Source organism: Olea europaea, unplaced genomic scaffold, assembly GCF_002742605.1.
Source record: "Olea europaea var. sylvestris unplaced genomic scaffold, O_europaea_v1 scaffold3084, whole genome shotgun sequence".
Lineage (NCBI taxonomy): Eukaryota > Viridiplantae > Streptophyta > Magnoliopsida > Lamiales > Oleaceae > Olea > Olea europaea.
This window is the reverse complement of record NW_019249570.1, coordinates 17,759-30,742: the sequence shown is the minus strand read 5'-3', so window position 1 is coordinate 30,742 and position 12,984 is coordinate 17,759. Positions and strand designations below refer to the sequence as shown.

The following is a 12,984-nucleotide window of genomic DNA, read 5'->3' as shown; positions in this document are numbered from 1 at the left end:
GTATTAGGTTTCTACTATTGAATCAACGGTTGCTTCACGTTTGGAACCTTTCCAATATACCGCTTAAGAGTAAACCAGTTTCTCCATATGAAATCTTCTCAAGATTTCATCTATGTAAATTGGGATGAGTTAAGCAATCTTCTAGATCTACCTCTATAAATCAAGTTGCTTATCCCATTTCGTTTATGAATAAATCATTTAACAACCATTTTTCAACGATTGAAACATAGGGATATCGTTTTCTTTAATATTAGGAACACGACAATGCTCCCACTATCTTCTTGTAAATACACAATTCGTCTTCCAAATTTGATAAAATCAAACACTTTGAATTTTCATCAAATCTAAGATTTCAGCTCCAAGAGACTTCTATTAACCTATAGTCACGATATGAAACTGTTGCAAACAAAACCCGAATGGACTTAAGCAAGGCTACAGGAGAAATATTTCACCAAGGTCAACATTTAACCTCTACTTCTAGCCTTGCTTTGTATATATGGATATTCATATTTATATCCATATCGACCTTTTCTTTTGTAAACTATTTACAAAAGCTTATGGACTTTATTCCATTAGGAGGCTTAACCAAGGTCCAAACCTTGTTCACATACGCCGAGTTCATCTAGAGTATCATGGCCTCATGCTGTCTCTTTTAAGTCAACACTTGACTTTATTTTGTTGCAACTAGCAGGTTCATGCCCTGGATCACTAATACCTGATTAATGATCATGGATTCGCACCTTCTTGAAGGTCGAATGATCCTACTAGATTCACATAGAGCCGTCATGTCCTCATGAGTCTTTACTTCCTCATCCAAAGTATGTCCCATATCAGATATGGGATCAAACTCGGATTTATCTACTTGGTTAATTATATCTGTGGATTCTTGAACTCTTTCAAATTCTATTTTACTCCCACTGTCTTCTCCAAGAGTAAACATTTTCTCTAAGAAGACGATATGTCGTGAGGTGAAGACTTTCTTCATGATAATAGAATTTATATTCAAATGTCTCATTTGAATATCCCACAAATATGTATTTATCGGATTCAGTCTCAAACTTATCCGATTTAAGGCGCTTCAAATAAGCGTCATGGCCCCAAACTTTCATACAAGACAAATTGGGACTATTGTCTTTCCATAACTCGTATGGAGTTCTGTTAACCAATTTAGATGGGACATAGTTTAGTGTATTGCATACTGCAATCAATGCGTGACCTCAAAACAATTTTGAGAAATTTGCATGGCTCGTTATTAATCGCATTATATGTAATAATTAACGATTCCTCCTTTTAGATACACCATCTTGCTGCAGTGTATATAAAAGAGTCCACTGCACGAGAATCACATTCTCTCTTAGATAATCTAAATTTTATCTTTAAAATACTCTCACTTGGTCAAATCTTAATGTGTGGGTATCTTTACCTATTTGTTTCTCTACTTCTAGTTTGAATCCCTTGAACTTTTTCAAGAATTTCATGTTTGAGTTTTCATCAAGTATCCATGATCATTGATGAAATAAGAGAAACATTACCTGGCATCTTTTGACATGAGTCCATATGCATCACTATGTATTAGACCAGTAATTATGCTGACCTTTCTTCTTTTCAATTAAAAGAAGATTTGGTCATTGTACCAGACATGCATAATTTGTACTTGTCAAAATCAGTTAATCCCAAGTATACATCTCTATGTAACTTTGGAATTACTTTTTATCTATATGACAAAGTCTGTCATGCCAGATCTCGATAATAATTAGATTATCGCATTTATGCCTTATAATTTCTATACTCATTATAGAATCCTTAGTATTTAGAATACAAATGTTATTTTGTAACTTACCACAACTATTAAGATCTTAATCAAGATATGCAGGAACAACAATTGTTCTTAACATTAAAATGCTTCATGTCTGAACATGAAATTCATTTTAATGTTCTAGCTATAGTGGGTACAAAGCAACATTTCTCTAATTCCATTACTAAGTCAAAGGGCAACGGTAAGAAGTATGCTCCTACAAGCAATGCAGCAACATTTGTTCATCTCCATCATGTAGGTTAACTTCTTCCTTTCGCAGTATTATACTTCTATTTAGTTTCTCCATATTTATATAAATATGGGATTTATATCTGGTATCAGATACCTAAGAAACTTGTGAAATAGACGTAAGCCATACAATATTCCTTCTAATGACCTTTCATTCTATAATGAAACCAAGGGTCATTATATTTGGTATTATCATTTGCTTACACTGTCTTGACCATATTGGACGCTTTCACAAAGCCCCTTCCTCTTAATATTTTTAGAGGAATCAATGACTTGCCCACTACTAACTTTGATGTTGGGCTTAACAGTCTTAAGCATATTAAGCAACTCAATAATTGCGCATTCATGCTTATTCACGTTAATTTCATAATTAGTTATGAATAGCTTTCTCTGAGAGAGATTGCAGAACCAAGTCACTACTTAGTTCATGGTTTGTAATTGAACTCAATTGAGACATTTCTCAACGTCAATCATCGTCAGTGTCTAAGTATCGATTGAAGATTACTCTGTCATTTTGCACACGTATAGTTGTTCGGAAGTCTCATATCCTTCCACACACGATTATTATCATATAACCCTTTATAATGAAGGATTATGTGTCAACATCTATACTTTCAAGTCGCTTTTATAACTCAGTGACATAGCTGCAAGTATCATATACGTTGCAGTTCTATTATCATCACTGCGTTTACTATAGTAGCCACCTCTTCTTTAATCGAGTCATCACCAGGTGTCTCTGGAAATGGCTACTCAAGGACGTGACCAATTTTCTCATGCATAAGAACAATTCTTAGATTGCAGTGTCAATTAAGAAAATATAGTTTGGTTGTTGGCATCTAGTATGCCATTCAAAACATATGGTTACTCAGATTCAATAAATATAAATGACAAAAAGGAAAGAATAATATATAAAATGCATCAATTAATTTAATATGGTCTTTTATTAAATTAATTATGCTCCCACTGTTTAAATAAAATTTATGACCCTCTTACATAAATTTATGGAGTCCATACTTGACTCCCAGTGGGTTGGGATCTCATCTATTATATTAAGACCTTGAGTATATTCAACAAGCCCTAATATAATATTTGGGTAGATACTATTATCAATTGTATCTCCATACAACTCCCAAATTATTAAGCTGACAACTCTTTGTTTTCACACATCTTATGTGTTAGCTTAATATGCCTCTAAAATTTATCTCCTTGAGTGTACTCAACAAAAGATAAATTTTAGTTAAGTCAAACCCATCATTCAGAAATATCAAATATTCCATAGTGTCAAACATATTCCTAATGGACCAGCCTTGAGTGTACTCAACAAGCTGAGACGATTTGGGACTCTGATTTTTCACTATAATGATGGAAGGCGATTACAAATGTGACTTAATATTTTATGGAGGGATTTTGCATTCATGAGTCTCGCAGGCCCATAGTAACAATAATAATAATGGACTCGCAGGTCCAAAATAATAACAATAATAATGGGCTCGCAGACCCAAAACAATTAAGAGCTCGCAGGCCCATAGTAACAATAATAACAATGATTAACCATTCAACACATCCATATAGTCGAGTCCATAATCGTCCACTAATAATACATTCATCACATAAATGTATACCTATATAATATCTAATATTATATCCTAACATGTTTCAAGTTAACATCATCTAAACTCTTTTAGATTTATGGATCGGAATAATTAAATAATCAATTAATCATATTAATCAATTATTTAATTAGCGGGCATATTTAATTAAAATCAAATTTTAATTAAATACCGAATTAAAGTCCGATTCTAATTCGACAATTATATGGCGGGATAATTTAATTAAAATCAAATTTTAATTAAATATCAAATTAGAGTCAAACTCTAATTTCAAAATTTAAGGGCGAACAAATTTAATCAAAATCAAATTTTAATTAAATGGTAAAATTAGACTCCAACTCTAATTTTAAGAAGAAATTTAGGGCGGGATAATTTAATTAACATCAAATTTTAATTAAATGTCAAATTAGAATCGAATTCTAATTTCTAGAATATATTCGGGGTGAATAATTAAATAAAATCTAATTTTAATTAAATGCTAAATTAGAGTCCAACTCTAAATTAAAATGAATTAATATTTTAATTTAGGATAACATTCCTAAATAAAATAAAATTCAATTGAGGTCAAAGTATAATATTTAAGTTAAAATCCAATTTTAACGAAAATATAAAATGTCGTCAATTAATAAATAAGATTTTTAATTTGAGTCAAAATTAAAACTTTAGCCAAAATAGGTCAAAACCCATTTGAAAAACAATTTTAAAACCAATTCAAAAACATTTGGAAATTGAAATTTGACCCAAGTCAAAATTTATAATCAAAGTCTCAAATTTTCAAAAATTTCAGAACCAACCCTCGCAATTTCACAAATTACAAGAATAGGCCCTTATTTGAAAATTACAACTTTACCACCGAAGTGAAATTACAAGGGTCTTCAATATCAAATAATTCAAAACGGTCCCTTACTTAAATAACTCACAAATTGACCCCAAATGGATATTGCAAACGGGGGCTTGAAATTTCACAAATTGCATCAGAGGCCCCCGCCTCCAATTCCCCAAAACCGACTAAAAACCTAAAAAAAAAAATTTTTGTTTCGCTTCAATTGATGGTCGCCGCCCCTTTCCTCGGGCGACTTCCTGAGTCTGTAGCAGCGCACGACGCTACTACAGTAAATTCCTCCAGCGAGAGGCTGCTGCTCGCCGCTGCCCTAGACTGTGCCAACGAGCGCCACTGCCGCTCCTCGCCGGCGGTGGCAATATACCTTAAATTAACAAGTTTTACTATTTCAATTGGAAACTTAGAGAAATTTATATCGCCTGCTTCCAACACCTTGAGCAGCTGAAAACATAGAGAATTTGGCAATAGACTATCTGTGAAGTATAGAAGCGAACGGATAGTTGGGTCATATATGTCCGATATGTCATACTGCATTTTTCGATGAATACTTAGATGACGCTGATTTTTCATGACTTCCAGAGAAATCTCAACTTTTTGATCGGTAATGTAAAGAAACTTTTCCTCCTGAGCTTTCCTCACACACAGTTCTCTCATTATGTCATGGATGCTGCAGGTTATGATTTCACCAGTGTAAATCCGGTAATGAACCATAATTAGATTTCTATCAATAAGTTCTTCCAAATACTTCTTTGCCACTTCCTCCAAATTATTATGTGCAATTGGCTTTATAAATCCCTCAGCAACCCATAACATGTTAAGCGTTGGGAATCTACTTATACATGCACAGCGGAATTTAAAATAATTTTCGATTCCCACCAAGAATCGCCTTTGTGTTTAGATAGAAATTGTGATAAGATTTTACCTTTTTCAGATCTGCAATCTTTCTGCTTTTCTTTTCGTTCTATCAACCTTGATTCGCCACCACAGCTGTCCAATTGTCCAGCCTCCAACGGTGATCCACACAGAGAATAAGATTGCAGCTTCTAGGGTTTTCTCTTGTGCCAGCAAGAATAATGAAAACCATTTGGACCTCAAACCCTAGCTATATACTTATATAAACCCAAATGGGCTCGGCCCCGGTCCGGTCCAATATTTAATTAATCCAATTAATTAAACCCGATCCGTGAATTAATTAATCCAATTAATTAATTCGGGAATATAAATAACAAATCCAATTAATTAATTTATCCAACGATTGTTAAATTAACTAATTGGCAATTTGCAATCTTCCAATTCTCTTTTGTGTGTGACCCATTAGGTTCCCGACCACGATGCCTAACGATGTGAAATATTATTTTGATCTAATCAAAATTGATAAATTAAAACACCCTTTTAATTTATCGTCAATTCACACTCGCCGTCCCTGAGTGACATCTAGCAATGTGTCAGGGCAATACATGTGACGGAAAATGTCGCGTGGTATGACAAAACCAAATTCGTTCGTTTATCTTGAAACTATAATCCCTTCGTCAATATGATCCGATCAATTACGAGATATGGAATTGTGTCAATCTTTATCATCGATCATATCTTTCACTCCACTATTAAGTCAATATAAATCGAAAATTCCTTTTCAACTTATGAGTATACCTTGGCCAAGGATTTCATTATTGACTTAATTGAATGAAACGCAGATCATAATCTCCTACTATCTAAGAGTGACGAATCCTTTATTGATCAATCACAACCTTCATACGATTCTTGACGCACCCGAATGATGTCGTATTAGTGGCCCTTTTCAGAGCAACATCCAACATCGCCAAAGTATGATTGTCCTCATATAAGGTACCATGACGACCTCAAGTCAAAGGACCAATTCCACTACCGAACGTTAGAGATTAACCACTGACACTCAGATAGTTATCCATGTGGAATCTCTCGACGGGTCTCCAATGTTTTGTTCTATAACAAAACATCCACGTGTTCATTTAAGTGTCTCCACACTTTAGCTTGTGAGATCAGCTACTTACTTCACAAGTAAGAAATGCCACACGTGATGGTCTATCTGTAATAACGATTTTCGTATCTCGTTATTACTTACGACCACGGATGATTTAAGATTCAATTAGATGTAATTTGTGTCTCACAATCACAACTCCTTGTAATTAACAAATTACAAAGATTTGAATCTACGGACTCTATTATTTATTAATTGTCTATTAATTAAATAATAGATCTGCCATTTAATTGCATTAATTATATATATAAAAGTATTTATGTCCAAAGTTGATTGGATCTAGGGCATAATACTTACATTAAGATGGGTGACGTGGATCACATAATCTTCAGGGAAAACTCCCATATACAGGAAGCATGCTCTAAGATGGTAAGGCAAGTGGTTGTAACTCCAAGACAGTATCTCCATTAAATCATCATTATTTCCAGTTAGAGTAGATTTTCCATTTTCTGCAACAAACTCCCAGTGGGCTTGTGTCTTCTCCGCTTTGTAGAGGACACCACCAATGACAACGAGTGCAAGTGGAAGTCCTCCGCATTTTTCTGCAATCCTCTTCCCAATTTCCTCAAGCTCAGGAGGACAGCATTCGTTCCCAAGCGCCTTCTGGCACAGAAGAGTCCAGCTTTTTTCTGGACATAGAAAACTCAGATGATGAGTAGGGCTAGAAGATCCTGCATAAACAGCCACATCGGATAGCCGAGTAGTCAAAATTATCCGACTTCCATTATTAACGTCCGGGAATATGCTTCTAAGTTCATCTAAGGCTTTGATGTCCCACACATCATCCATTACAATGAGATATCTATAGCCCCTCAAACGTTGATATACTCGGGTTTTGAATTCATCTGTTTCATATGGAATCATTTCATCAATGAAGTCTCCCATGGATTTTAGAAGGTCTACAAGCAGTTCTCGCACCTGAGATAGAGTTGTCCAGGCCCGAATGTGGAAGTGCTCCTTAATAAATGAATCATCATAAATATCACTGGCAAGTGTTGTCTTGCCAATGCCTCCCATTCCGACGATTGAAATGATTTTCAACCTAGAGGATTGCCCAACCAGTTCTTCCTTAATTTGGAGCAATTCATCTTCAAATCCCACCATAGTAATCTTTTTAGTGGAAGTAGATTTTGATGAAGTAGCACGCAACGAGTTCCTTGGTTTTAGATCTTGTACGTCATTTTGATCATTAGTCTTCCCCACCACTTCTGAAATAGAATTGAGATTGAAAAGATTGAGAAAATATTTTGATTGAATGACCTAAAAAATATTTGTCACTGCAATTATTTGCCATATTCTTTTCAAAAGACGGAGAAAATTAATATTTCTTCTACGTAACATTTTAACTAACTTGTATCTAACTTCTAATTGCCATTCAACTTTCTTTTTCATTTTCTCAAGATTTAAAATGATAGTGGAATTCAATTTCTTATTGGCTAGAACATGACATGGACCATCAAACCTTTAACTTGCAGTTTGATGTCTTGTGGAGTTTTTAGACATACAAGCCTCTGTTTTCATTATCTCAACCTTTAAGAATAAACAAGGCAGATACAAAAGTGTGAAAATATAAATAAAAGTAATTCATTCAAGATTATACATAAATAACATGTAAATTGGTAGTATAATGAAGTGCAGATGTGACGGATTTTAACAAAAATATTAGGACAAAGAAATGAACTATAGTCATTTGATCTTGCAGCTTGGTCAGTTTAGTCTTACCAATGTCTTCAATTCCAACAATTGAGGTGCTTTTGAATTCAGGAGGTGGTCCACTGAGCGGATCCTTAATTTGCATCGAGTCATTATCAGATCCCACTACAGCACTCTTGTTACTGGAACAGGACTTTGATGAACATTCTGTCTTTCGTGCCGATCATCTTCTCCACATCTTCCAAAATGGAATCAATATCTTTTATTACCTTCTGTAAGCCTTCATGTTTCTCAGAATTATGGAACACGGGCATCATAATTTTGAGTGCAGCAATTATTGCCCAAAAACAGCTGATAACTCCTTGGCATGCAGATTCTGAGAGAATCTGTTTTGACATACGCAATTCGGTTATATCTTCTGCTTCATCTGAGAGAATCTTTTTTGACATATGCAATTCAATTATGTCTTCCGCTTCATATGTTGCATCTCTAATTCTTGCTTCCAAATGTGTCATTGATTCAGTATTTTGGGCGAAGAATCGTCCAGAAATGATAGCAAGAAGCTAAGCTTTTCATGGAGAGATTTGATCTGCTTCTCTTCAGGGTGGGAACCCAGGATCTGTTCTAGTGTTTGAGTAAGTGAAAGTAGAGCAGCATAAGCCATATCCAATACTTTTTCAGGCACACAAACTCAAGATTATCGATGAACAGCCAGCGTTTAGAGGCAAAATGAAGACTCGGTAAGAAAAACTAAAAAATAACCTATTGTATAATAGCAACTTGGAATTCTTAATCCATTAAATAAGCCATCACATGCAACTTGCTAGTTCCATAGAAGTCGGCACATGGACATATTATATTAACAATAAAGCTATTTGTACATCCGAAGTTGACACCCCAGATGACACTCCCCTCACAAGAGGGGGGCCCACATGTAATAAAATAATTGTGGGCCCCCCTCTTGTGAGGGGAGTGTCATCCGGGGTGTCAAGCTCGAATGTACAAATAGCAAAATCCTTATATTAAAATTGATACTGCAGTCAAGTTGTTCACCAACTCGAGAAAAACTGGTAAACTTACCTATTTTATAATAGCAACTTGGGATTCTTAATCAATTAAACTATAAATCATATATAACTTAATAGCTATGTAATTCGAAGTCAAGAGAGTGATATATTAGATTAAAATTAACATTGCAATCTGAAAAGCATAGGGTACCATTTTGATACCAATTGTGATAACGATATTTAAGCCCATCTAACACCTAGTGGGGTGAATGTGTATAATGCTTAATTAAAAATAACAACCAATAATAAGAAACAAGTCATTAATTATCGTCTCTAGGTGATTAAGTTTAATCAATATTAAACCCTAACAATAAATCATACAAATATGTCAAAACATTAAAGTTAAGTCAGCTCCATATATGTTTACGAAAGAAATTCCTTGAAGAACACTTCAGAGTGTTAAAAAATTGATTTTGATCCCCACCAAATATCTATAAAAAATCTACTAAAATTTTGATTTTAATCTCCCGCCAAACTTCTTATCAAAATCTACTAAAAATCTAATTTTAATCCCCACCAAACAAATAAGGGCATGATAAGTTGAGATATAATATCATGATAGCTAAATTAGCAACACAACATATAATATCAATATTATACCAAATATCAAACCATGCTAGTCAAATCATTAACATCGTCAACAAAATATTAACCCCCTAACTCAAACATAAAAAATAAACACTATTATTCAATCAACTTTGCCTCCCTAAGTCATATACTACTCAATTCCTTAAAATAAATACTAATACATCTCCTCTTTTTGTCATGAATAATAAAGAAAAGAAAGTAATAGAATAATTAATAACACAAAGAAGAATAAGTGAAAAACTATGCACATGGACAAACTATGCAGAACATGTAATGCATTAAAATATATATATATATATTAGAGATAACTCTTTTTTATAAATTTTTCATATATAACATCATATATTAAAAGGTCAAATCACATGATCACATGAACAATTATTTGCTTATTTATGCAAGGATAATTCAGAAATAGCGAACTATTTCCAAGTAACTCATTATAAATCTATATGGAGTAAATCATATAAGCAACCCATGTGTAAAAAAATGCTACTAATCTTCTATAAGCAAGACTTAAACCTTAAATTAGTAAGAAAAGACATGTAAAGAAATCATCGATGAATGAATATATATTCCTCATATTATAAAAGTCAAATATGGTGCTACTATGATCATTTAAATAAAAAGAACATACTTAACTTTTCGTTGTATAATTTTTCTTTCACCCCTTATCTGTAAGCACATAAATATACATATTTTTTTTTATTCAAGTCATATATATAGACCCTGTAATAAACTTTAAGTCGATAACTCCCAAATCCAATCACTAAGGCTTAATGTATGCAGTGCAAAAGATGTATAAAATAACTTATACCAAGTAATCTAAGCAAGTTTTGGACAAAGTTAATGGAAATTTTATTCCTCATTCATTAAAAACAAACGAGATAATGACAAAATACCATGTCCAATTACCTTAAAGTTGTTATATAGAAACCTTTTTCCTTTTTTCTTTTAAAGTTTATTAAATAGAATCAAAACAAACGAGATAATGAAAAAATTAGAGTGCATGCATGAATATGCAGACAAATGACATTGTAGATGCATGCAACTAAAGACCTACTTAATGAGGTACACAAACACTTACCATGAAGAGCAAATCAAGCAACATAGCAATTTGTAACATTACTTTGACCAGAGTATTCACTCTTTTTTACCTAAATATTCTTAAAAGAAGACATCATCTTAGTCAAATAATCATCATATTAGTCAAGTGACTCACTTGTTTAGTTAAAAAACTAACATGAGAAGTTATATATTGTGAATTGTTCCTAACTAAGAACTTGTGGCATCTAGGCATAATGTGACGCAACTCACCATAATTGTGATAGGTGGGAATGAAGTTAAGACCAACTCTAGGTTTTAAATGTTGAACCTTATATTAAGGAAACCTTTGTTGCTCGGTTCATCTAGGTCTTAGGACTCCTACACTCTTGATCTTGTTAGGGGTAGGAAAAAACTTTGTTTTAGATGGGGTAGCAACATCTATAAGGCTTAAACCATCCCTATTAGGTTTAATCCTAAGATCTTGGCAAGTTTCTTAGATCCGCTAGAAAAGGATTGACGTTGGGACACTAGATTTCTCAAGTTCACTCGTAAAAGTACTAACCTTAACTTCTAATGACTTTTTCTCAATCCTTAACTTATTCAATCTTCTAGTAAACTCCTCAAGTGTGACTCCTCAAACTCTTCTTTTCTAACTCAAGATTGTGTAATTTCTTAAAGGTAGAGCTATTAACCTTTTTTAAATTAAGATTTTCCTCAAACAGTTGGTCAAAAGCGCTCACCTTCTGATTTTTTCTATGACGCGTCAAACTGTACTTTGTCATCAAGTGTCTTACTTTCCTCTACATGTTCACTTTTAACCATGGAGGAAAATGCCAAGTAGTTCATGCCCTCATTAGGATTGGTGCTCTCACTTTCATCATTGGAGCTAGACTTTCATCAATAAGAGTAGCATTAAAAGCCTCACCTAGGGTTTTCTTAAAATTCGGGCACTTTACTTTAACAAGCTCAAAACCCTAGCACTCATTACACCTTACAGATTAAGACCTCTTCTTGTTATCTCTAGCATCCCTCTTCTCCCTTTCATCATTCCTATTGTTTTTTATTGAATTCCTATATTTCCTAACAAGGTAGGCAACCTCCTCATTCTTTAACATTTCATCATCAGTTTGATTACTGGTCTCTTCCTTAACAATGTTTAGGGTTAAAGACTTATTTTTTCTTAGAATAGGGTAAGCTAAGTTCATAGGTTTGGAGAGATTTCACAAGCATTTAGATCCTTACTTTCTTCAATAGTTGTGGCTTTAGGTCTAAATTTCATAGGTAGTGATTTCACAATCTTTCTCATAATCGTATCATCAGGGATTTGTTTACCTAGGTAAAAACTCCAATTCACAATATGATTCAGATTAGCATAGAATTCATCATAGGACTCGTCATTGTTCATTTTACTTTTTTTCAAACCTAATGGTCAACATTCGAAACTTATGGTCTTAGTTCTCTCATTTATGATTTCTAGAATATCCCAAGCTTTTTCGCAATGTCACACATGGATAGCTGTTTAAACTTTTCAAGAAAAAATAACAATAAAGATGACATTGACACTTTTACTATTCCAATTACACTCAGTTAAATCATCTTTAGACACAGTAGAGATATTTGTTGGAGTCGCAATACCAGCAATAGATATAGATAGTGCAATCCAATACTTTTCTACACTAACCCACCTGTTCGTCCGTAAACTTTAAAAGACTCTCACCCTAACCTTGTAGTAAGCATAATTGCTACCATCAAGATAAGGAAGAACGAAAAGTGATTGACTCATCTAGACAAATTTGGTTCAAGGATTGTAATAAAGCTCTAATACCAATTACAAAAGCATGGGAGAGAAATTTATGATAAAAATACTAACAACTACTCAAATGGTGCTCCCTAGCCACCCACTTGGCCCTCAAGCGATGGGCCAACTTCGAGTTATATATATATATATAGAACATTCCTTTAAAAAATCCAAATCACTTTCATTGATTTTAGTATTCAACCATCATATTATTTGATTCATAGATTCATTCAAACTTAGATTTGTTGATCAAGCTATAAACCTTCATATTAAACTACAAATCAAAACACACAAGACTGTTGATCAAACATCAAATCTACTT

General features: G+C 33.5%; 1 protein-coding gene across 1 annotated transcript; it reads right to left on the bottom strand.

Annotated features, from left to right (window-relative positions):
* Positions 1-6,779: 6,779 nt before the first annotated feature.
* LOC111385083 (putative late blight resistance protein homolog R1A-10) lies at positions 6,780-8,680 on the bottom strand. Its single transcript, XM_023009451.1, has 3 exons — positions 8,435-8,680; positions 8,235-8,340; positions 6,780-7,720 (listed from the first exon to the last, which is right to left on the bottom strand). Exons 1-3 carry the CDS (start codon positions 8,678-8,680, stop codon positions 6,792-6,794), a joined length of 1,281 nt encoding a protein of 426 aa, XP_022865219.1. The 3' UTR covers positions 6,780-6,791.
* Positions 8,681-12,984: the final 4,304 nt, after the last annotated feature.

Coding starts and splice junctions, on each gene's coding strand:
- LOC111385083 (XM_023009451.1), bottom strand. CDS start 8,680: ATGACACATTTGGAAGCAAGAATTAGAGATGCAACATATGAAGCGGAA. Junction 8,341..8,434: donor AACATGAAGGCTTACAGAAG/GTAATAAAAGAT, acceptor TCCAGTAACAAG/AGTGCTGTAGTGGGATCTGA. Junction 7,721..8,234: donor TGTTGGAATTGAAGACATTG/GTAAGACTAAAC, acceptor ATTCTATTTCAG/AAGTGGTGGGGAAGACTAAT.